Source organism: Pelodiscus sinensis, chromosome 8 (genome assembly GCF_052426305.1).
Source record: "Pelodiscus sinensis isolate ZL-2025 chromosome 8, ASM5242630v1, whole genome shotgun sequence".
In the NCBI taxonomy this organism is placed as follows: domain Eukaryota; kingdom Metazoa; phylum Chordata; order Testudines; family Trionychidae; genus Pelodiscus; species Pelodiscus sinensis.
The window spans coordinates 32,580,982-32,604,612 of record NC_143059.1 but is presented as its reverse complement, the minus strand read 5'-3'; the positions used below and the strand labels follow the sequence as shown (position 1 = coordinate 32,604,612).

Here is a 23,631-nt window from a genome sequence, read left to right as displayed (position 1 = left end):
CGGCATATTAGGTGATACTGTCACTCGTGAATGAGTCCAGGTCTTGCTTCCTTTTTCTTTGCCATTCACAATTTTTTCAGCTCTTGTATCCATTAATAAGTGTTGATTTTAATGCTTAAAATGTGAACGAGATGTAGATCCTCTTGAAATTCTGCTGTGTCCAGAAGGTTATAATAGATATCACATGCAAGCAATAGTACCCTCTTGCTTTTTTTTTCTTTTGATAGCCACAAACATCCATCTGCCCAACAAGCACCCACAGTTTCTAAAGTAAAATGTTTCAGTGTAAGGAGTTCTGATGAGTAGTGAAAATTGCATGCATTTTTTCAAATAGAGAATTGTAGATTTACCAGTCTGAGAATTGAACTATTTTTCTGTAAGCAATTTTTAATTTATTTATAAATAAAGACATTCAAAAGTACAACTTGGTTGCTGTAACTTTTTTTCTTTGCAGTTGCACTTATTTTTTTCTCAGAGCAGTAGTGGAATTCCTCAGGATAAAAATAATTTCTCAATACCTTTGTATTTGAAAGAGAGTTCATGACCACCTTGACATTTTTTTCCTTGTTTGAACTACCTACTATCTCAAGTGGCTAAAGAATGATTGTGTCAACAGTATCTGTATGTAGTCCCAATCTAAACAAGTCAGTCTTGCTTTAATAGAAGTTTTTAATTGGAAGACATTTAATATTTTATTTCTATACAGTATTGAAAAGTTTACCATTAAATCAATTAGGTCGCAAACCATTTAAGTTAGACAGTTTTCATATATTTTATTCATCTAGTTATATTTGAAATAAATGTATAAAAGGTTCCTTCTTCATGTACTTGCCAAGATTAAGATTCAGACTTCTGTGTAGCTTCCCTAACTATTAATTAGTGTAGGAAGAGTTCCTTATTTTGCTTTGGAGATTAGTAAAGTCAAACTCACAAAGCAGAAGCTTGAATAACGATCCTAACAGGCACGTGAAAGCAGAAGTGATATTCTAAGTTCTTAAATATTTCATGTGCAGACTTTTAAATGTTGGTTGCTAGGAATTGTAAATAGATAAATTTTTTTAATAAAAATTCTGCCATTTTCTTGATGCTAAAGAAGAAGAGTTTAGCAACTTGTTTCTTTTACTGCTGCTGACTGTCACACCAGTATTCCAGTCACCATTAATAGGAGGCTTATTAGACCTATTAGAAGAGAGGCAACACTGTCCAGTTCCCAGACCTAGTGAGCTGAAAGTTAGGAAGGGAAATCTTTATATGGTTTAAATTGTCATATTTCCAGTTAAGACACTGGCTGAGGCTCTAACACAACCTTGCTGAGATTCCTTCACCTGCATCTTTGTTTCCCCATAGACAAAACTAATAGCTTGCCCAAATCTGTAATGTTTTATACATCTCTGAGATACTGGTTATTGCCAGAACTTGACTATCTCTACACAAGGTGAAAATATGCTAAATTATTAAGTATCAGTATAAAATTCAAAGTAAAACTGCTGCAGTTCCTTCTAGGTTCTCCTACTGCTGATTTCAATTTGATCAAATCTGACTTGGTTAAATCTCTGTCATTAAGAATTTTATTTATTCTATCCAGTTATCAATTCTTATTTCAGATTGTCGTCCAATTACCTACATTAGAATTCAGTATATAAGAAAAATGCTAGAACAACATTGCAGTCTTGCCTTTTTGATGTTTAGAATAGCGTACTAAAACATTTTTTCTTTAATTATAATAGGATTTTAAATATGTTTGATAATATCTCAGGGTGTGTCTAGACAGCACCTTTTTGTGAGAATAAACTATGCAATTTGCACTTTGCAAATTGTGTAGCTTATTCCGATTCTAGGTCGAATGAGCTTATTTTGAAATTTGGTGCTATGTAGACAGTGCCAAATTTCAAAGTAAGGCACTATTCCAACAAATCCCTTGACTCTCAAGGAACGAGGGTTACAGGGAGACCAGAATAGCCCGCTCACTATTTTGGGAAATAGCGGGAGTGTTTAAAGACACAGCGTTGCTATTTCAGGATACTTCCAGTATTCTGAAATACTGCTGCAGTCTAGGCGTACCCTCAGTATGGTAACTAAGTGGTAGTGGATCAGTGTTTCTATAACTTGCTTTGAAGTTTCCAACAAAACCTACATTTGTTTTAATAGAGCTGTATTTTGGATGTGATAAAACTCTCTGGTTCAGCTGAATATCTGCTTTTGTTGCAGAAATGTTTATGTAGAACTTCTGAAAATTTAATTTCCCTATTTGTAGCCTGAAGTCTGGGGACAGATCTAGCATGAATGGATGAATTAGATGCCAGCTTGCTATTTCAGGAAGGAAGGTAAACAATGTGTCTTCACTACTCTTGATGAAACACGTGCTCTAGTAGAATCATAGACAGCCTACAATATTCTAATTCCTATTAAGATGTCCAATCTTGGATGATGATTAAGTGATTCAGCCATTAAGTGGTAATTTAGTTTCCTAACTCACTAGAAGGGAAAATGAGCCCCTCTTCTTTAGGGCTTTGTCAACTTGTCTGTATATGCAGGTTTTGCCGAAGTCACATTGCATCATCAGTACTTTTAAAGCAAGTGTGAATCCTCTGTTCCTGGAGTGGGGCATGCCAAAGACTCCCTTTTGGAAAAAAAACTTTTTTTTCTTGCTTGTGGGCTGGCAGAGCAAAAATACACAGGCAGTCACGTCTGTTCAGAGAGACAAAGATGTGGCTGAAGAAGTCCAAGATTTCTGAGTGTGAGGCTTGCTCTAATAGAACTAGAGCTGAAAAGCCAGCTGGCCAATGAGGAGCATCCTGAACTCTAGGGGGAACAGGGCAACTTCAGCATCAGCCACTGTGGAGATGGGGGAGTATCACAGCTTCTCCCCTCATGTTTGGCAGTAGGGTGGAAGAAGCAACGATGACCTTCAGATTCCTGTGTTTGGTAGTCCCCTAATACTGAAATTAAGTTCCATTAAATAAAGTTTTTGACGGCAAGTTGAAAAGGCTCAGAGGCAGCAAAGTTTAAAGTGATGGGAAGCTAAACCATGCCATTTGTGTAAATGTAAACATTCTTTAATGGCATTGAAAAATGGACTTTTGTATGTTTATGCTCTTCTAATTAAAACTCATTTGGAAGTATTAATTGTAAAAACTTAATTTGAGAACAACACAGAGGAATGCTCAGTACTGAAGAAACCTTACATCAGCATACTCCCAACATAATCATATGTCTCTTTTAGACCATTATGTGGCTCAGTGACAAACATATTTACCATGTATGTTTATATAACACTTAGAGAAAGATACTGAAGAGGTACACACCCTGTTTTGTCCATTAAAAATAAATCCCCAAAGGCTGCAGAAGTTGTGAAATATTTCCACATTTTTGGCACACCAAACCATGTTTTTCTTTTGAGTTGTGACATGGACTTAACTTAATCAAGAATTTTTCATGTCATCTGTCTGAGACACTCTGTTTCTTCTTGCCATTGCCTTGTGCTGCCCTGAGCTAGTCACAGTTTGCCTCTCCACAATCGGTAGCTGTGGGGTGAGTAGATGGGGGGGGGGGGGGCGAGGAATAGAGAAGTTGATGTATGGAACTAGAATTGTGTGTACAGTAGGAAAAACAGGTTGCAGTGGCAGGCTACAAAACAACAAAATCAGGATGAGAAGACAAGACTGAGCTGCACCTATTCTCTATCTTATTCCTAATTCCCCTTTATTCCAAGATGGGAAAGAAAGGATGATGAGTGTAAGCCAGAAAGAGGAAATCCAGGCACCACAAATGCAGGGAAAGAATAAACCAGCAGCGATATAGTAAGTTATATTTTAAAGCCAGATGTCAGACTGTTATAACACAACCATGTGTGAATGTATAGAAAATCAGGAGAGGGGGGTTATATGAAGATGAGGATAGTGAGAGACTTGATGGGACAGGGGAGCAATGGAAGGAGCTAACTTATGAAATATGCACTTCCATTATTCTCAGACTTCGTAAACAAAAAATAAAAACCAAAAGCAGCACTAGGATCAAAACTAAATGGAATCTCAACTAGCCCACTAACAAAGAGTGAGGCTCTATTGTGCGATCTCAGATATGTCTAAGGGGGCAAAATGAATGGAATCCTTTATCCCAAGAGGGATATATGAAACACATGTTGTAGGATTTGACTATTCTGCTATATATATTGTGGAGACTTGTAGCTGGTTTGATGACACATCTGGCGGGCTAGAATTTTGAAGATTAGTATTTTAGATTTACTGGAACTTGTGGCATTGTATTTAACTGGTGGCTCTTTGTGTATGAGTTCCTGGCACTTATCCAAGTAGAAGTCCGTGCCCCTATGCCTACCTGAATATAAAATGGTTTGTTACCTGTTCTGGCTGGGTCATCACTGACAGAACATGTCCTCACTTGTTTTTACCCACTAAAAGGTTTGATACTGTGCCTAAGCAGGCTTGGAAGCCTGCTGCTTAACCCATTCCTGAATCAATTGATGGGCTATAGCCCACTTAGGTGGCAGACAAAGTGAAACACTCTGATTCTCTTGTTTCAAAGGTTTAGGCCCCCGTTTGAGTGCCTCCTCTATTTCCTCCAGGCTGAACCATCTGGCTGCTTCCAACTCCAGTTTGTTCATGCTGATCTGGAAAGGATCCAAAATATAAGAAGGACTGTAAATGGCTTTAAAAGCAGCTATCTAGGACTTCGTAATTCTTATAGCTACAGTACTTTCTGTTAACACAGGCTATGAATTCTGGGTTCCAGTGTATTCCGTGAGTACCTGTGAAAGATTTCTCCCCACCTTGCCTACACTGAAAAGTGATGTGGGAGAAATAGGTTCGAGTTAAAGCAAATCCGTTACCAGGAATTAAAAACAAGCCCAGTCCAGTTTATCTGGCAAGTGAGGTTGTTCAGTGGCTTATGTGAAATGAACTACTAGTATGTGGCTAGCACCAGATGGTCCTATCATAACTGATCCCAGTTTGGCAGTCTCCACCTCAATGAAAATGGAAACTGAACGATGCAACCATGAAGCAGGTTTGAGACAGGTGGGTGAGGGAAACCAGAGTGCAATCCCAGGTTAGTGGATAAATGTAAGACTTCACATCCCAGGAGTCATCAAGTCAATACTTTGCACTAAATGGAATTTGCTTTCGGAATTTTTTTTAATTGCCTCCAATACAATGACAGCCTTTTCACTTTAAATATCTATTATGAGACAATGCATTGACAATGCTCATTTCCCATAAATTAAAAAAATCGCCACGAGTAAAATCTATTGCTTGCTAATGTTTTGTGGGATTTGATTTCATCTGCTGTAGCAATTAACCAGTACACACTATTTTATTACCATGCTTGCATTAGTAGTGCAGGTGGATGCACAAGGAACTAAACACCAGAATCATGCATGTTCCTTTAGCAATAGGACATCAATTCAAAGCTGGGCGTGCTCTACAGAGGGCAGACCTGAAGTATGGCAATGTTTGGATCTGGATATTGGTTCATTCACAATGTGGCACAAAATACACCATCCTTTTGAAACAGAAAAAGGCTCTTTTCAATCTTTTAAAAGGACCCCACACTCACTTCAGTAGAACCCAATCAAAATTACATTTAAAAGAATTTGACAATGCAGCCATTATGAAGACTGGGAAAGGAGACTTCATCAAGCACGACGAGTGATACAATCTTGGGAACTACTCACCTTTGTCTGTTGTGGTTGCACGATGGCATGACAAGCTATCATTAGGGAACTGTTGGGAAAGGGCCAGTGCTGAGAAGCAGAATACCATAGGGACTCCACCTCCAGTCCCACCTCTTCTGCCACCTCCCGTCGGACTGTTTCCTCCAGAGTCTCACCTGGAAACACTCAAATTAGTTGGGGCAGTACCCCATCAGGTAAGGTAATGCTGGCAGGTTTTTCCCAGAGTAGATAAGTATCCTTTTATGTCACACAAAAATAGGTGGTGTGGGGGGGATTTTAGGTTTGACTTTCCAAGTATCAGTATCAGTCTCTGTAAGATGAGCCATTTTGACAGCACTTCAGGCCACAATTCCAAATTCATCAACTATCATTAGTCCCCTTCAAATTTGTTTTTAGTGTCTCTCCCAGATACCAAAGACACTCAGGTACTTAGATGGTGAGGGCCACATTAATATGCACTATAGACAGAAAGAATAAGCTACTCTGACCTTTCATTTTTTAAGCCATTTTCTCACTAAAAGCATTATACTTCTTGTAAGTTCCTCAACACACCCCCTATACATCAGTCCAGAAAAAGACGTAAGAAGAGCCCTTGGAGTTTAACTCAAAAGTCTCATGCATGGATATTAGCAAAATAATAGTGCCCTGCTGCTGAATCCCATGACTTTACCCCTTTTAGAGCTCTTTCCTTCTTCAGATAAACACCGTTCACACTTGAGCTGAATGAGGAAGGCTGTTCTGGTAACATCCACCCCTTTTCCCAGAATATCTGCTCTGGGCATAAGCTTCACTGAATGGGGGAGCTGCTGGTCTATGGCTGGTAGGGATGTAAAAAAGTCTTTAAAACACTAACTGTGTAACCATTAAAAACTGCTAGCGGTTAACAAAGTTAACCCAGTTGGGGATATACAGCTGGTAGGGATTTTAGTGTGTAGTTGTTTACACAAATGATGAGCCTGAGATTACTGGTTAATCCTAACAACTACACACATGCCTTGCTGCTTCTGTATCAGAAGCAGCAAAGAAGCGGGGGGATGCAGGAGCCGATGCCCGAGGTGAGCCGGCTTTTAAGTTGGCGCTTTGTGGAGCTGCCTCCCCCCACCCCACTTTTAAGTCCCATTGACTTTCAATGAGATTTGTCTAAATTATTTTTGAAAAATTTTACCTATATTATCAAACAATTACTCATACCGGAAAACTCAATTTTCTGAGGCAGCAGCATAGGAGGGCAGGCAGGAGCTGGTGCTCAGGAGGAGACAGCTTAAAAGCTAGCTGCCCCCCGAGCACCGGCTCCCGTGGAGTTACCGGCCTCTAACAGGCAGCAGCATGGGGGCTGAGTGGAGGCAGGTGGGAGCCAGTACATGTGGGAAGCCAGTTTTCAAGCTGGGTCCCTGTGTGTACCAGCTCAGCTCCCACGGAGCCACCTTCCCCCTCCCCCGTGTTGCTGCTTCTGCATCAGAGGTAGCAGCCTATATGTATGGGGAGCTGGATTTTAAGCCAGCTCTCCATGCATGCCTGCCCCACGCATGGGCAGCTCTCCGTGCATTCCCCACCCCCTCACTGCCTCCCACAGAGTCAGCAGCGTGGGAAGGGGAGGCAGGCAGTTCTGTGGGAGACAGCTTGAAAGCTGGCTCCCCACCGAGCACTGGCTCCAGCCTGCCTCCTGCCCCACATTGCCACTTCTGTATCAGAGGTAGCAGCGTGGAGGGCAGGTGGGAGACTGTACATGCAAGAAGCCAGCTTTCAAGCTAGCTCCCCACATATATTGGTTCCTGTCCAGCTGCCTCCCCCTTACTGCTGTGGTGCTGCCTCCCACAGAGGCAGCATCATGAGGTACAGGCAGGAGCTGTTACACATGGGGAGCTGGCTTTTAAGAGCCACCTGCATCCCCCCCCTGCTGCCTCTGATAAAGAGGCAGCAGCCCAAGGGGGCAGCTGGCTAAAAAATCCAGCAGTTACACATTTACACAAATACCTGTTAGTTAACATCCCTAACGGCTGGGTGGGCCTAGGGAACCCCTGTGGCTCCCAGGAAGCCAGCTGCCCCGTGCTGCAGGCTCTGCAGTATCCCAGCACACACCTGCAGGGTAGATTTTAACCAATAACAAAAACCAGTAAGCATCAGCTTATCGGTTATCCAGTTAAAGTCTTACATCCCTAGGCTAGTTCCCCGACTCAAGTTTCCCACCATGCAGTACACAATCTTGTTATCAAATACAATGTTATGTGTATAAGTGCAAAACACTAGGTCAGAAGCTTCCTTACCCACATCACAGAAGCCTGCCAAAGCGCTGTACATCCCTTTTGGGAATGCCGCTTGCCGGGCAAGAAGGCACTGGCTCCCATTAGACACCAAAGTGATAACCACTGGGGACATCTAGACAGCATACCAAATAGCAAAGCAACAGGAATTCAGACAAATGGATTGCTACATGAAAACAAGAGGACCATAAGAACACGGACTACTGCTGATATTTTTTCTAGATGATTTCAGGGGACATTGGTAAACAATAAAGAAAAAGTACAAACGAAATGGAAAGCTCTTGCTCTTAAGTTTCACAAATTTAATCCTATTAAGTCCAACAGTTTTGGCTAGTCTCTACTGTGATCATTTGTCAATTGTCCCACCATTCAGATTCTGACCTGTGGGTAATAAATTATTCCACTGGTACGGCAAACACGCTTGCTGCCTGCTACATTCTTTTGGGTAGGCTGCCCAGTTTTGCTACAGAACTGATGGGTGTCATGCCAACGAAGAAGGGCCTGAGCCTATAAACACCAAAACATAAACACAATTGGTTAACAACAGAACGTAGGGCTCATTCAGTGCAGTCATTCCATCCTGCCTGAGTGTTGCTTTGCCATGGTCTTCTTATCACGCACGATCCTTGTGGATCAAATCACACTTCATCAGGTTAGGCAGACCTGCAAGTTCACATGAAATTACGGAGCTGCTCTGAAAAGTGGCTGGAGCCACATCATGTTTCAAACTCCTCATTTTCAGTACGTCTATACAGCACCGCATAGCTCGAAATCAGCTATGCAACTTGAGCTATACAAATTGCATAGCTTAGTTTGAAATAGTCTGTTTCCAAATTGGCGCTGCGTAAACAGCTATTCCAACAAGTCCCTTAATCTTCATGGGACGAGGTTAACCAGGACGTCGGAATAGCCAGTCCGTTATTTTGAATTTATTTCAAAATAACGGGCTTGTTGCTAAGACGCAGAAAATGCTATTTTGGGATACCAGACATATCCTGAGATAGCACTGCTGCCTAGACATACCCTTTGAATCTAAATTACAATCCCTTTCAGTACATCTAGGGCTATGTCTAGATTGCAGGCTTCTTTCGGAAGAAGCTTTTCCAGAAGAGATCTTCCAGAAAAACTTCTTCAGAAAGAGAGCATCCACACAGCAAAACTGCATTGAAAAAGTGATCTCCTTTTCCAAAAGATAGTGTCCACATTCCACATTTATTAGATGCTATCTTGCATTTAAGTTGTGATTACTATGGACCGAGTGACCACCAGGGCACCTGTGCTTTTTCCTGGAGACCTCTTTGTTTGAAAAAAACCCTCTACCCCGTCCACACACACCTTTTTCTGAAAGAGCCCTTTCGGAAAAAGGCTTCTTCCTCGTAGAAAGAGGTTTACTGCTATTGGAAAAAACCTTGCGTTCTTTCGGCTTTCTGTTGAAAGAATGCAATTGCAGTGTGGACATAAGTGGAGTTTTTCCAGAAAAACTGCCATTTTTCCGGAAAAACTCTGCAGTATAGACATACTCTAGGAGAGAAGAAAAAGAAGTTTCCGGGTATTGGGACTGACTAGGAACAATAACTAGAACTGAACTGTGCTTCTAAGTAATGCCTAGACCAGATCTGTTTCCTGCTGTACTGCACATGTACCACAACGCTTTCAGAAAGGCTATTTCTATTTATGGGCTAATGGTCCTGGTTTTAGCAGAGATGCTTTTCGGCAGGGCTTCCAAATTAAGATATCTGCAGAATAATGGCTCAAGGAGAAGCAGTTTTAAAAGGAGAATAGCACTATGGGAACACTACTTTATCCTCTTCAAATCCCTTTGTAACATTATTTTCTGCTGGGATGCAAACAGAAAACTGCCTTCTGATAGTAGTGAGGCAGGTGGCAAATTGTGATTACTGTGACTCTTGCTACAGACTGGTTGGTTACGTTTACAAAGCAGGCAGAGAGGTAGTTCATGTTAAATAAGCTTATTATTACTGTTATGCTGTCCTCTTTCCCCAGCCACTCACTTCTGTTTCACCCACTTGTAACATCTTGGTTTTCAGATGGGACTGCCATTCAGTGTTTGTATAGTGCCTGGCACAGTGTCCCACAAACTGGTGAGACCCTGAGGCACTGCCTCAATATATATAAAATAAAAAGCCCCAATGATTGCAAGTGAGAGATCTGGTACAAGCAATCACAATTTCTATACGTGAAATATCATATGTCATACCGAGGACAACAAGGGTCTGTCTTTCCCATCTAGTTGAAAGAGAGCCTTCCGTAACTCAGTAAATGACCCCTTCAGTTCAGATTCAATGACAGATTTCTCCAAGAATCCTGGAATTGAATAAATCTGTGGGAATCAGAAATCTCAGTTATCACCCCCCCCCCATCTTTCCTTGTGCCTATTAAACGTATACAAATTCTGAACATTCCCAAAGAGCTGTTCATGACAGAGTCATGTTAGTATGAAAATGACATTACATAAGTAAAAATACAGTCCTCAAAAGCGGTGACCTACAAACATACCAACTTTACTAAAAACAAAAAAGAAGTAATACCATTATATAAGAATTCCCTACAGTGGCTCCAGTGATGTCTCAATACTTCCCATCAAGGATGAGAGAGGACTTCCTTCAGAGGCAACTTCTTACCCACCAAGGTGGTGCGCTGCCTAAACACCATATCTATCATGGCGCACGGCTTCCTTGTAGATTCAAGTAAATAAATACAGCAGCCAATAGGTGAGACATAGATGGAGGCGTAACTCTAACCTAGATCCAAGGCAAAGTATGCCATGCATGCATCTGAACAGCCGATCAGCACTGAGTTTTCTATCATCTGTTCATTGTGTTTGAGCTTCCCCAGCGTGCTTTTCATTTCTAAACAGAGGAAAAGGGAGGAGAAAGCTGTGATAAACTTACACAAAAAACCTCAGTATCTTAATATTTAAGGCTCCTGCAGCCCAGGTCAATGGAACTAGACCCCATCACAGAAGGGATTTCCTATGGCTTGTGGAAAAGTTGTGAGACTGGGCAAACACCTTGAAATAGCTGACTCGTAATGCTTTTGACAACAATCCCAAGAAAAGGGGCGAGTGATAAACCATTCCACCTTCCCATTCAAGGGTAAAGCCTCAAGACAAAGCTCACACGTGGGTAAGAGAGGAAATAGGTTTATGGAGATTCTAGAATGAAAGGAATGAGATGGAAACTAAACTTCAGTTTATCCACCAGCATCCAGACCATGACAGAATAGTGCAAGAAAAGCGTATTGTCTCATGCTGCAGGACTTACCCTGTGCCTTTCCCCTTGGCTATGTCTACACAGGCATGATTTTCCGGAAATGCTTTTAACGGAAAAGTTTTCTGTTAAAAGCATTTTTGGAAAAGCGCGTCCTAGATTGGCAGGACGCTTTTCCGCAAAAGCACGTTTTGCGGAAAAGCGTCCCTGGCCAATCTTGACGCGCTTTTCCACAAAAAAGCCCCGATCGCCATTTTTGTGATCGGGGTTTTTTTGCGGAAAACAAATCTCTGCTGTCTACAAAGTCTCTGCTGACTTTTGCCTGAACGGGAGCAGCATAGTATTTCCGCAAAAGCACTGACAATCTTACATGAGATCGTCAGTGTTTTTGCGGAAATTCAAGCAGCCAGTGTAGACAGCTGGCAAGTTTTGCCGCAAAAGCAGTTTTGCCAGTCTAGACACAGCCCCTTGTGTTCAGAATGTATCGAGTGTCTGTTCATCAAAGAAACTCTCCCAGGTTATATCAAATACCCCCAATTTTCTGATCAACTTTATATCTCTTACAAACCATTAACTTCAAAGGAAATGGCCCCACCTATTTAAAACTGATTAAAGAATTGTGTCTAAATAAATATTAATAAATGGATTAACATTATTAAATGGATATCATACATGCTTACAAAGAATTAGTCTATGTCCATGTGCCAGGGCTTTAGATGGTAATCCTAAACATAATTATTTAATGTTGATAAATAATACCCTGAACATAAAGTGGAGAACACACTTCCACTTGGCTCATTAGACTTCTTGATTCTTCATCATGATCAGTGTGAGATAAAGTTACAAAGCTCTGGAATCTTTACAACAAGCATGGTATCAACTAAAATCTGGTTAATGGAAGAAACTTATCATTATTTTGGCTGGTTACTCTTTGAAGATATGTACTGTTGACCATCACCTTACCTACTGCACTTATTTGTGGGGCCAAATACTTGCTCCCAACTTTCTGCAGGAATGGAGAAAGATTATGAAAGAGGTAGAATGTTCCTGAGTTCTGGGCTTGCCTACAAATGTCATCATCTTCTTTTAGATCAAACAGGTATCTGCAGTTGGGAAAGAATCAGGAAGATCATTGCAAGACTAAGCCTAGATCACAGAAGGGTACACTCATTTTGAACAGGGGAATGGAACAGAATTCATGGTATACTATCTTTCTTATTTCAGATATTTCCAAAGCTTTGCAGAACAATGTGCTAGTTAGCAATGGGTAGTGATTATATAGGTGAAGACAGAGCAATCATGTACTCACCAATAATTTACAAGCAAGCTTGAATGTTGGAAGTTAATTTCAAGCCACTATAACCCACCCCCCAGATATAATGTCCTCTATTTTATACACACAATCATTTATGTGCAGAAGCAGAATAGATGGCTTACTATCTTACAAAGGTTCTTGGAGCCTTGAGGATCCTACTCCTCACTAATATTGTATTTCCCCACTTTTGAAGGGTCTAGAATCCAACAGCTGGAAGGGACCCCAAGAGGTCATGGAGTTCAATCAGCTGCCCTTATGGCAGGACCAGGCACTGTCTAGACCAGTGTTTCTTAAACTGTGTTCCGCAGCACACCGGTGTATCAGGAGGCATTCAAAGGTGTGCCACGGAGAACAACAGAGTTCAAAATGGCCACCCTTAAAGGGGCAGGCGTGTTTTTTTCTCAATAACTTTCCCCCGACCTTCCCCACCCCACACTTTTTTTTTTTTTGCTCAACAAAAAAAATCCCTGGTGTTCCTCATAAAAAAAATTATTGTTTGGTGTTCCTTGGTCTTAAAAAGTTTAAGAGACACTGGTCTAGACCATCCCGGATAGATATCTATCCAACCTGCTCTTAAATATCTCCAGTGATGAACATTATACAACCTCCGTAGGTAATTTTATTCCAGTGTTTAACCACCCAGACAGTTAGGAAATGTTACCTAATGTCCAAACTAAATCTCCCTTCCTGCAATTTAAGCCCATTGCTTCTTGTCCTATCATCAGAGGCCAAGGAGAACAATTTTATCTCCATCCTCCTTGAAACACCCTTTTAGATACTTGAAAAAATGCTATCATGTTCCTCTTAGTCTTCTCTTTTCTCAACCAAACAAGCTCAGTTCTTTCAGTCTTCCCTCATAGCTCATGTTTTCTAGACCTTAAATCATTTTTGTTGCTCTTCTCTGGAACTTCTCCAATTTCTTGAAATGTGGTGCCCAGAACTGGACACAATACTCCAATTGAGGCCTCATTAGCACAGAGAAGAGTAGAAGAATGACTTCTCATGTCTTGCTCACAACATTTCTGTTAATGCATCATGGAATCATGTTTGCTTTTTTTTGCAACAGTGTCACACTGTTGACTCATTTTTAACTTGTGGTCCACTATGACCTCTAAATCCCTTTTAGCAGTACTCCTTCCTAGACAATCACTTCCCATTCTGCATCTGTGAAACTGACTGTTCCTTCCTAAGTGGAGTATTTTGCATTTGTCCTTATTAAACTTCATCCTGTTTACCTCAGACCATTTCTTTAGTTTGTCCAAATAATTTTGAATTTTGACCCTATCCTCTAAAGCACTTGTAACACCTCCCAGCTTAGTATCATATGCAAACTTAATAATCAGACTCTCTATGCCATCATCTAAATCATTGATGAAGATATTGAACAGAACTGGTCCCAAAACAGATCCCTGTGGAATCCCACTTGTTATATCCTTCCAGCATGATTGTGAACCATTAATAAACTACTCTGAGCACAGTTATCCAGCCGGTTATGCACCCACCTTATAGTAGCCCCATCTAGTAGTCTAAGTGATGTTTGGACTTAGAGGCTGGACACTCTTAAGTCAGTCAACACAGCTCCTAATTTGGATTAGGGATGTTAGAAATATTTTATTTTAGTAATCATGGAGCCACCATAATTTTTAGCAGTTACATGGTTACTAAAATGCTCCCCATCCTGGGGGTGGGACCCCTGTCACCTCCCGTTACTCCCTCTATATTAAAAATCAGCTTCCTGTGCAGACTGGTTCCTGCCTGCCGCCCTGCGTTGCTGCCTCTAATTGAGAGGCAGCAGCACAGTGCAGTAGAAATCCCTGTCCACAGAGGATCCTGAGCTCCCTGCGGACAGAGGCTACTCTAGTATCCCATGGAGCAGCCTCTGTCCACAGAGAGGTTGGACCCCCTGCGCACAAGGGCTGCTGCCTCCCCATGCTGCTGCGTCTGATACAGAGGAAGCAGCATGAGACAGCAGGCGGGTCCATTTTTTCAACCATCTCCCCACACGGACTGGCTTCCACCTGCCGCCACAAACTGCTGCCTTTGTATCAGAAGCAGCAGCGTGGAGTGCTGCATGTTCTTCATTTAAAACTCAGACTGGCAGGGGGGACTGAGCCAGCCTGCTGGTCCAAATTTTAAATGCAGAGCATGCAGGGATGCGGGTGCAGTGTTGCAGTTAACTGGGACTGTTAACTGATAAGCAATCGCTAATTGGTTAAATGGTTAGCGGACTATCCGTTAACATCCCTAATTTGGAAAATGTGGATCACTGAGCTATTTGAATTTCTCTTCTTGCCCTGCTCATTTGGGGGGTAAAGATGAAGCTCCAATCTTGGAAAAAATCATTCTATGCTAGACTTCGAATACACTAGGGAAATGAATTGTAGTTGATAATGGGTAACAAATGGCTTCTCTCAAGTGGTACTCAAAACGCTGTGGAGCTGATATAGGCACTATTGATCAAGTTCAGCACTTCATTTTAGGAATATTTAAGAAACCTCACAGCATGTTTATCTACAATAGGTATTAACTTCAGTTTATCTGACTTCAGCAGTTTTCAGCACTACTGGAAGGGACTTAGACCTTTTGATACCTGTTGTGTAAACAGGGCTGTGCAGTGAGCTATATTGTCTATCAGTGGGCTATAGGATTAGCTCCAGATACAGAATTTTAGCAAGGACACATATGGAACATACATGAGCACCAAGCTCTGTTCTTCCCACTCTGTAACAGAGATAAGAACTTACCGCATTTTTCTAACATAGGTAGAGTGTAACCTGAACCACAGAGAGGGAGTTCTTCTGTATACACCTGGATAAATCATAGCTATCACCAGAACCTGAGAGAAGCTGCCTCTGACCAAAACAAAAGCACAGTATGACATGTAAACTCTACAAATGGGCTCTGTTTAGAAAGGGACAACATCCCAATGTAAAAAGAAATATCTCTCTCTTCTACCCATTCCATAGGATGTTGAGACCACATTTGCTAGAATATTGTTCAGTTTGATTTTGAGCTTCATATACTTCCCAGGAACCTCATTATCCTAAAAGACCATTCCAAGATAACTCAATTTCTTTCTTTCTTCCTTCCTTCCTTCCATCCAGTTTTTGACTGTCAAGAAGGTCTTGCAGAAACTGCTGTAAACAAAGATTAAATGGTGCTGTCCTAATATGTATGTGTGTCTGTGATTAAGGATTATAAAGTCAATTATTATGTTTTCTGTTTTCTAAAGGAAGCTATGGTAGCTCCTCAAAATGAACATTCTAATGCAGCAACTAGCAAATCTATTGGGAATGCAATAATGACAATAAAGAATTAAAGACAAAATATCACATGCAGAAAAGAACTTTACAAGTTAAATGAAAGACAGCAGTTGCAGTTGCATTAGTCTCTCTAGGTCGTTGATGTTTTTGCACCAAAGGAACTTGCTACACTTTTAGTTAAGGCAATTACAGAACCCACGATGCCCTCAACTACAAAATGTCAGGAAGACAACTACCCAGAAGGTGACATTATCAATAGTATCTTTTCTGAAGAACTGATTAACAGATTCTTAATTAAGTACTAATATTTGGCTCTTATATAATACTTAGATCTCCCCCCATTCATAGATTTTGGAAGTAGGAATACTTGGGTACACCATGACTTGAAGTGATTTCCATTGTATAAGGGGAATATAGCTTGCTTTAATGGCTCTGAGCACCCTCTCTGTAAAAAACTATCCCAGTACCCCAGCCTCATTTTACAGATGGAGAAACTTAATCAGTGAAAAAGAAGAACCTGTGAATACTCCATGTAATTTTACCTTAGCCATTATGGAGAGTACTCTGTTCCTAACACCTTATCTACAGAAATGGGAACTTATAAAAATATTGCAAAACTGTACGGGTATGTCTACACTACCCCGCTAGTTCGAACTAGCGGGGTAATGTAGGCATACCGCACTTGCAAATGAAGCCCGGGATTTGAATTTCCCGGGCTTCATTTGCATAAGCGGGGAGCCGCCATTTTTAAAACCCCGCTGGTTCGAACCCCGTGCAGCGTGGCTACACGGGGCTCGAACTAGGTAGTTCGGACTAGGCTTCCTATTCCGAACTACCGGTACACCTCGTGAAATGTGGAACGAGGTGTACCGGTAGTTCGGAATAGGCAGCCTAGTCCGAACTACCTAGTTCGAGCCCCGTGTAGCCGCGCTGCACGGGGTTCGAACCAGCGGGGTTTTAAAAATGGCGGCTCCCCGCTTATGCAAATGAAGCCCGGGAAATTCAAATCCCGGGCTTCATTTGCAAGTGCGGTATGCCTACATTACCCTCCTAGTTCAAACTAGGAGGGTAGTGTAGACATACCCTACATGATTATAACATAAAAACATTGAAAGAGTGTAATTGTCTCGATCAGAGGTGAAAGAGATTTGAGATGTCAGGTTAAAAATTAAGTGGCTTTAGCAAGAATCAATCTTTAATCTTTTTTTCTCTATCCCTACTATTCACAGATTAATTGGGATTCATTTTTTCTGGTGTAACACTGGATGAACTGATAGTAATTTGAGATTTGGGACAACATGTGCATATATATAAAATACAAAAACTACTGATTGGCAGTGGGAAATTTGGTGCAAACACTCACAATTTCTACACGTGAAATATCATATGTCCTGGCAGCCAGCAAACATTTCTGTTTTTTATTCCCTTTCATTTTTTGGATGTATGGAAAAGCACTACCTGCTCCTGATTGCATCATTAGCTATATGCTCATCCAAGTACTGTACCAGGCAATTTTCATTCCTGGAATAATTTTCATTGACTTCAGTGGAGTTACAGCAAGGTTGAATTAAGGCCATCCCCTTCCTTCCAGCCCTTATACAATAACTGTTAAGTACTAAACAAAATTTTCATGGAAAATAACTCTCCTAATTTTAACAAATTTAATTTGGAAGCTCTGTGGGGAAATAACTCTCCTAATTTTAACAAATTTACATTGGAAGCACTGTGAACGCTATACATGGTTATTTGCAAGATTCTGTGAACTGGTTTATTTTGATAGTCTAGTCTGTGAAAATCTTAAACACAGCATAAAATTTAAATCCAGATCAGCATAGGAGTTTACCCTAGAATGGGCAGCAGGGAGTGAGCTCAGAATCTGACTGCAGAGGGCAATAACTTGTTCTTATAATAATAAAATCCAAAACCGGGAGATGACAAGAGTTTACTCCTTAATTCCTTGGAGCCACAAGAAGCATGGTTAGTATTTGGCAATACTGAATTCAGGAACTGAAAAGCTCTGAGGGCTCATACACATTCAGATCTGCCACCCTTGTCAATCCTGGCTGTTTTGTGTCCCTAGGTGGTGTTAATCAAAGAAAGTGCCCGTATTACTGGTACTTACTGTAGTCAGTGCAGAAAGAATGTTACCTCTGACAGCAGGAAGTGCTTTGTAAAAGCCACAGGCTGACCCAGAGGATGTTAAAGGAAATGCAGTTTGTGTATTAAATTGCACTACATCTTTCAGAATCCCTTTTCCCACAAGGAATTCTGGGAACTGTAGTTCCACAAAGACTGCTTCAGAAATCTCTCACTGTGATGTCTCTGACAGTTCACTATACAGGCAGTCCCCCGGTTAAATGGATCTGACTTACATCGGATCCTTACTTACAAACGGGGTGAGGCAACCCTGCACTAGCTGCTTCCCCCCAGCAGACTAGGGAGACGTGGAGCGGCTTTTCTCAGCAGACACCTCAGCTTGAGAGTAAAGGACTGAGGGAAGTGAGGTGTGGGAGAATAAAACTGAGCTCTGGAGAAATGTTTGGCTAGAGTTTCCCCAACAATATGTACCAGTTCCGACTTACATACAAATTCAACTTAAGAACAAACCTACAGTCCCTATCTTGTGCGTAACCCGGGGACTGTGTGTACATTTGCTCATATTTTTCTTAACTCGTATTAGTATTACTCTTTTGTGGTGAATTCTTGATTTTATACTAACATTTAATTAAATCAGAGAGCCAATTCACTATATTCCCCCCCAAATAAAATTGTAACAGCAATGCTAGTGCTGTATTTTGACCCATTGTAATAGGACCCAATACTATTGTTTGCAAATTTTCTTTTTCTTTTTGTCTGAAATGTGACAGAACTATCTTAAAGAGGATCTGAATTCTCACTGTGCCCTTAATAAAGACAAATGTGCAAATATCAATATTTACAGTGTTGTTATAATCGTGTTGGTCTCTGGATACTAGGGAGACAAGGTGAGTATGGTAATGTCTTTTATTTCTCTTCTGTTGGTGAGAAAGACAAGCTTTCAAGCTTCCGCAGAGCTCCACCTCAGGTCTAGGAAATGCACTCTAAGGTTATGTCTACATAGCAGCATTATTTCAAAACAATTGACATTATTCCAATATAACAAAGAGCACATGTACGCTACCAGTCTTAATTTTAAAATTATGTTGAGCTAGAGGACTTCTTACTCCAACTTCTGTAACCCTCATTTTACGAGGAGTAAGAAAGACGAAGGAAAAGTGTTCATAACTATTTTAACTTAAGCTATGCAATTGACATAGCTGGACTTCCGTAGCTTATTCTAATTTTAGCCCTGCTGTATAGAAATACCCTTAGTGTCACAGCTAAATACAAGGTGAAACAGATAGTTTAGCAGAAATATTTAACACATATTTCAAGGGTTTGTTCAAAGCGAAATGTTCCCTTGAAATATGTTTAACTTCTTCTGCTGAACAATCTGTTCCACTTTGTATTTAGCTATGACACTCTGAGTGCATTTCCTGAACATGAAGAAGAGCTCTGTGGAAGCTCAGAAACTTCTGTTACCAACAGGAATTGGTCCAATAAAAGATATTACCTCATGTCCCTTGTCTCTTTGTGTGATAGGGATAGGGGAAGGAGACTGACAGATCTATATTGTTTCAAAGCACTCAAGTCTATGTTTGAAATTGCAAGCGTAAAACTATAATTCAAAAGTGAAGTTTGTCAAGCGTGATGTCGATATAATTAGAGACAATCTTTTTCATGCATTTATAATTGAATCATCAAACATATTCTTCTCCAGTGGACAAAAACATTAGTTTCTGTTTACATGAAGAGTATCTTTATAACATTATAACAATAAACGTGATTTACAAAGAATATTGATAGACCCATGCTTATTTTCTCATTAATTAAGATATAAAGGATTGCAGACACTTAATTTAAAAACATTGGTCATAAATACAACAAATAAGATACTTAGGGAAAACAGCACACTTGCTACTAGAGAGTGATCTACAATAATGTTACATTTAATTATGTCTGATCGTTGTTACTCCTGTGCTTTCTGTAACAGAGCAAACCCCAACATATTAATCCATTAGGCGAATTGGATTAATTAAGAACACCTATTAAACAAATCTTCCCTTAACATGATAAAGCAGGGGTAGGGAACCTAAGGCTCAGGGGCCGGATGTGGCCCCCGGCTTGCTTAGAGCCGGCCCCCAAGGCTCAGGGCTCCTCCACAGCATTAGAGAGCTAGTGCTCGCACACCAGCCCCTTCACTGCCTCTTTGCGGAGCTGGAGCACACACAATCTACTAAGCTGGGCCCCACTAGGCTCTAGTGTGCAAGGGGAATATGGGTAGTGTCTTTCTCATTCTCATCCAGGGGCCGTGCCAGTGAGGATCTTTTTCCTCTCACTCATCTGTGGCCCCAGACTGAAAAAGCTTCCTCACCTCTGTGATAAGGATTGAAATATAAAGGACACTTTTCAAAGACATCGTAATAGAGGCCCAACTTAAATGTATACCCCAAATTAAAAAACATAGTAGAAGAACTAAAGAGCCACCGTGGCTTAACAACCATGTACAAGAAGCAGTGAAAGATACAAAGAAATCTTTTAAAAAGTGGAAGTTAAACCCTGGGCTATGTCTAGACTGCAAGCCACTTTCGAAAAAGCCTCTTTCGAAAAAAGGCGTCTAGACTACAATACGCGGATCGGAAAATTGATCTGCTTTTTCGAAAAAGAGCGTCCTGACTGCTGGACGCTCTTTCGAAAGGAAAAGCCACCCGGAACCACTTCTGCCAAGGCATGGGGGCAGCATTTCCTTCCGGGTGCTGCTGCCTGCCCTTTGCAGAGACGCGTGGTTAAAGGGACGCCCCGGAACACCTGTTGCTCTGCTCCTGCAGCTGCCTTTGCTGTCCCTCTAGGAGGTAAGCAAGGTATTGCAGTGCTTGTTTGGAGTGCTCAGCTTCCTGGGAAACCCCAGCAGGTTTTTTGTTTGGAGGTTTTTCTGTTTTAGACCTGTTTTATTGGCATGGAGCCAGAGCTGCCCCTGGGCAGGCGATGGCCCCACGCCATCATACTGCAAGTGTTGCTGCATCTGCATGACACAGTCATGAGGCTACTTCCCCATCTGGACCCAGACCAGAGGTATGAAGGGATCGTCCGTCATGCAGCCCCACTGCCCTTGCCTCCAAACTTCTTTGTGGACAGGCGTTTTTGGAGGCTTGACACCAGCTCTGACTGGTGGGACCGGCTCGTTATGCAGCTCTGGGATGACCAAGAGTGGCTACGCAACTTCTGGATGCGAAAGAGCACTTTCCAGGAGCTGTGTACCTGGCTCGCCCCTGCTCTGCAATGGCAAGACACCCACCTGCGGCCCGCCATCCCCCTGGAAAAGAGGGTCGCTATTGCCCTCTGGAAGCTGGCAACCCCCGACAGCTACCGCTCCGTGGGACACCAATTTGGAGTGGGCAGGTCTACTGTTGGATACATCCTGATGGAGGTAAGTCAATGTCTGGGGACAGTCACAGTTTGGGTTGGGGGAAGGGAGACTGTCAGGAAGGGCAAAGTGGAGTGTGAGTGGGAGGGAGCTCCTCCACTCACCCTGAACTGCTGGGGGAGGAGTTCTGAGGAGGGGATTCTCGGGGTGTTTGAGAGGGAAGATGGGTGGTGGGTTCTCCTCCTAAGAGATAAGGCACCCCTTCTAAAATTTTGTTGTCAGGCTCGTCTGTCAAGCAGATCTGGACAGCGTCATGGCTGGCTTTGCTGCCCTTGGCTTCCCGAATTGTGGAGGAGCACTCGATGGGACACACATTCCAATCCGTGCACCGCCCCATCGAGCAGCCCAATTCATTAACAGAAAGGGCTACTTTTCTATGGTCCTCCAGGCCCTGGTCGACCATCGTGGCCAGTTTTCTGACATTTGTGTTGGGTGGTCAGGGCGGGCACGTGATGCCCACATCTTCAGGAACCCGTACCTCTACCGGAGGCTTCAGGCAGGAACATTTTTCCCGCATCACGACTTTGCAGTTGGGGATGTGCACATGCCGGTGTGCATAGTGGCTGATGCCGTGGCTGATGAAGCCCTACACCGGCCACCTGGATGCGAGCAAGGAGCAGTTTAATGCTCACCTTAACCGGGCTCGCAGCCAGGTGGAATGTGCATTCGGACGTTTAAAAGGGAGATTCCGGTGCTTGCTCACACGGCTAGACATGGGGGAGCGCAACATCCCTGAGGTGGTGGCCGCGTGTTGCGTTCTCCATAACCTGGTGGAGAGGAAAGAGGAGGCCTTCTTACCAGGGTGGGGTACAGGTGCTGATGGTCAGGAGAGGCACTTTGCCCAGCCCCGGACAGCTGCCATCAGCCAGGCTCACAGGTCTGCTGTTTGCATATGGGAGGCCCTACGGGAGCAATTCTCAATTGGAGGCCACTGACTCTACTGAGGGGCTTCTGCCTGGGGACTGGGCCCTGGCCCAATAAAAGCTTCCCTTTGCAACCCATCTCCTGACCCTGTTTGTAGAAATAATAAACACCAGGGTTTGTCTCAAAAGAATAAGTTCTGTTTTATTGTTATAAATATCAGTCACTGAAAAATTGTATAACTGTTGCAAACATAAAAAAGCTTTTGTTGATTTTTGATGCAGAAAATATACTTTCAAGACAAACTATGTACAATAAACATTTTCTTTAACACAATCCTTGTGTGACAGGGCGCCTGCCCTGCACTGGCCCTTTAAGACCAGGACTCAGGCCCTGAGCCAGGGCTAGAAAGAAAGAGGCCAGCCGGAGCGGTTTAGGGTCAGTGAGAGCCCAGCTGGCAACTATCTAGGGCAGCACAATTGGCTTGTGGAAGCCAGCTGAACCCATTAGGGGAGTGAGAACCCAGGTGGCAGGTATATATAGAGAAGCACAGGTTGCTTGGGGGAAGGCTAGTAGAGGGCTGACTGCAGAGGAAGCAGGAGCTCCTTGGAGGAAGACAGCTGCTGGTGACTGCCTGCAGAGGGGATGCTGGCCTGGAGACTGCAGCCAGCTGGACAAGTCCAGGAGAAGGAAGCCTGGGGGATCCAGGTAGAAAGTGGCCCAGGGCAGGAGTGGGAGCTGCCCCTCCAGGCCCGAGAACCTCGGTGCATTTCGGCTGGATGGCCCCGCTGAGGGAGTGACCCGTTACCTGGTTGCTCACAGGGCCCTGGGCTGGGACCTGGTGGAGTAGGGTGGGCTCGGGTCCCCCTACCTGGGGTGTGCCCTGCTACAACAGTTATAAACTGCTTTGTGGACTTGGCCTTGCTTAAAGGGCCAGTTATATACTGCTGTGTGCGTATGATGAGCAACCCATACAGACTGTAACTTGCCCTGAGAGGGGCTATATGAGGACAGTCAAGGGGCACTGAGGCACACTGGGGGTGTCCACCCCCTTACACCTTGTTATTTAACTGGGGTGATGGGGGGTGCTTGAAACCTGGAGGGGGGGAAGGGGACTTGAAACCTAGAGGGGGGAAGGGGATCAGGTTGCATGGTGCTTGCCTACTAGCAGTCTCCTGCTTGGGCCTCGTGTTTGGGGTCCACCATGGCCACGGGATCGGGTGGGGTGACTGTCTGTTGGCTGGACAACAGAGGGTAGGTGCTCTTGAGACTGGAAGGCCAGGGGGAGAGAGGGGCTGGGGGAGAGGCAGGTACAAGGGGGGGAAGGGATGGTGCTGTGGAAGGGGGATTTGGTGGGGCGGGGTCATGGGGTGCTGGAGAGCAGGAGCAGGCAAGTCTCAGACCTCCCTGAGAGTGGCACACAGGGATGTGCGCTGCTGGACAAGCTCTTCCATCAGCCGATCATGCCACTGAGCCTCTGTCTCCACCCTCTCTCGCAGGATAGTGTTG

The 23,631-nt window shown here is 42.9% G+C and overlaps 1 protein-coding gene across 2 annotated transcripts; it reads right to left on the bottom strand.

Moving 5' to 3' along the window:
* Nucleotides 1–579: 579 nt before the first annotated feature.
* NUDT13 (nudix hydrolase 13) lies at nt 580–18,021 on the bottom strand. Of its 2 annotated transcripts, none has more exons than XM_014578009.3 (9): nt 17,881–18,021; nt 15,240–15,347; nt 12,144–12,283; nt 10,713–10,820; nt 10,169–10,275; nt 8,332–8,457; nt 7,954–8,065; nt 5,690–5,853; nt 580–4,627 (listed from the first exon to the last, which is right to left on the bottom strand). In XM_014578009.3, the coding sequence occupies exons 2-9, from the start codon at nt 15,314–15,316 to the stop codon at nt 4,433–4,435; spliced, it is 1,029 nt and encodes a 342-aa protein (XP_014433495.1). In that variant the 5' UTR covers nt 15,317–15,347; nt 17,881–18,021; the 3' UTR covers nt 580–4,432. The 2 variants fall into 2 exon arrangements, with proteins under 2 accessions (XP_014433495.1, XP_014433496.1); XM_014578010.3 differs by having other exon boundaries at nt 4,433–4,627; nt 5,690–5,844; nt 17,881–18,019.
* Between the last annotated feature and the right edge of the window lie 5,610 nt (nt 18,022–23,631).

Bases quoted from the DNA above. Each gene is read 5' to 3' on its own strand.
- NUDT13 (XM_014578009.3), bottom strand. From the start codon at position 15,316: ATGATTTATCCAGGTGTATACAGAAGAACTCCCTCTCTGTGGTTCAGG. The intron at 12,284-15,239 runs GTAAGTTCTTAT...TCCCAACTGCAG, and splicing joins ACCTATGTTAGAAAAATGCG to ATACCTGTTTGATCTAAAAG. The intron at 10,821-12,143 runs GTAAGGTGATGG...TCCTCTGTTTAG, and splicing joins CCCACAAATAAGTGCAGTAG to AAATGAAAAGCACGCTGGGG.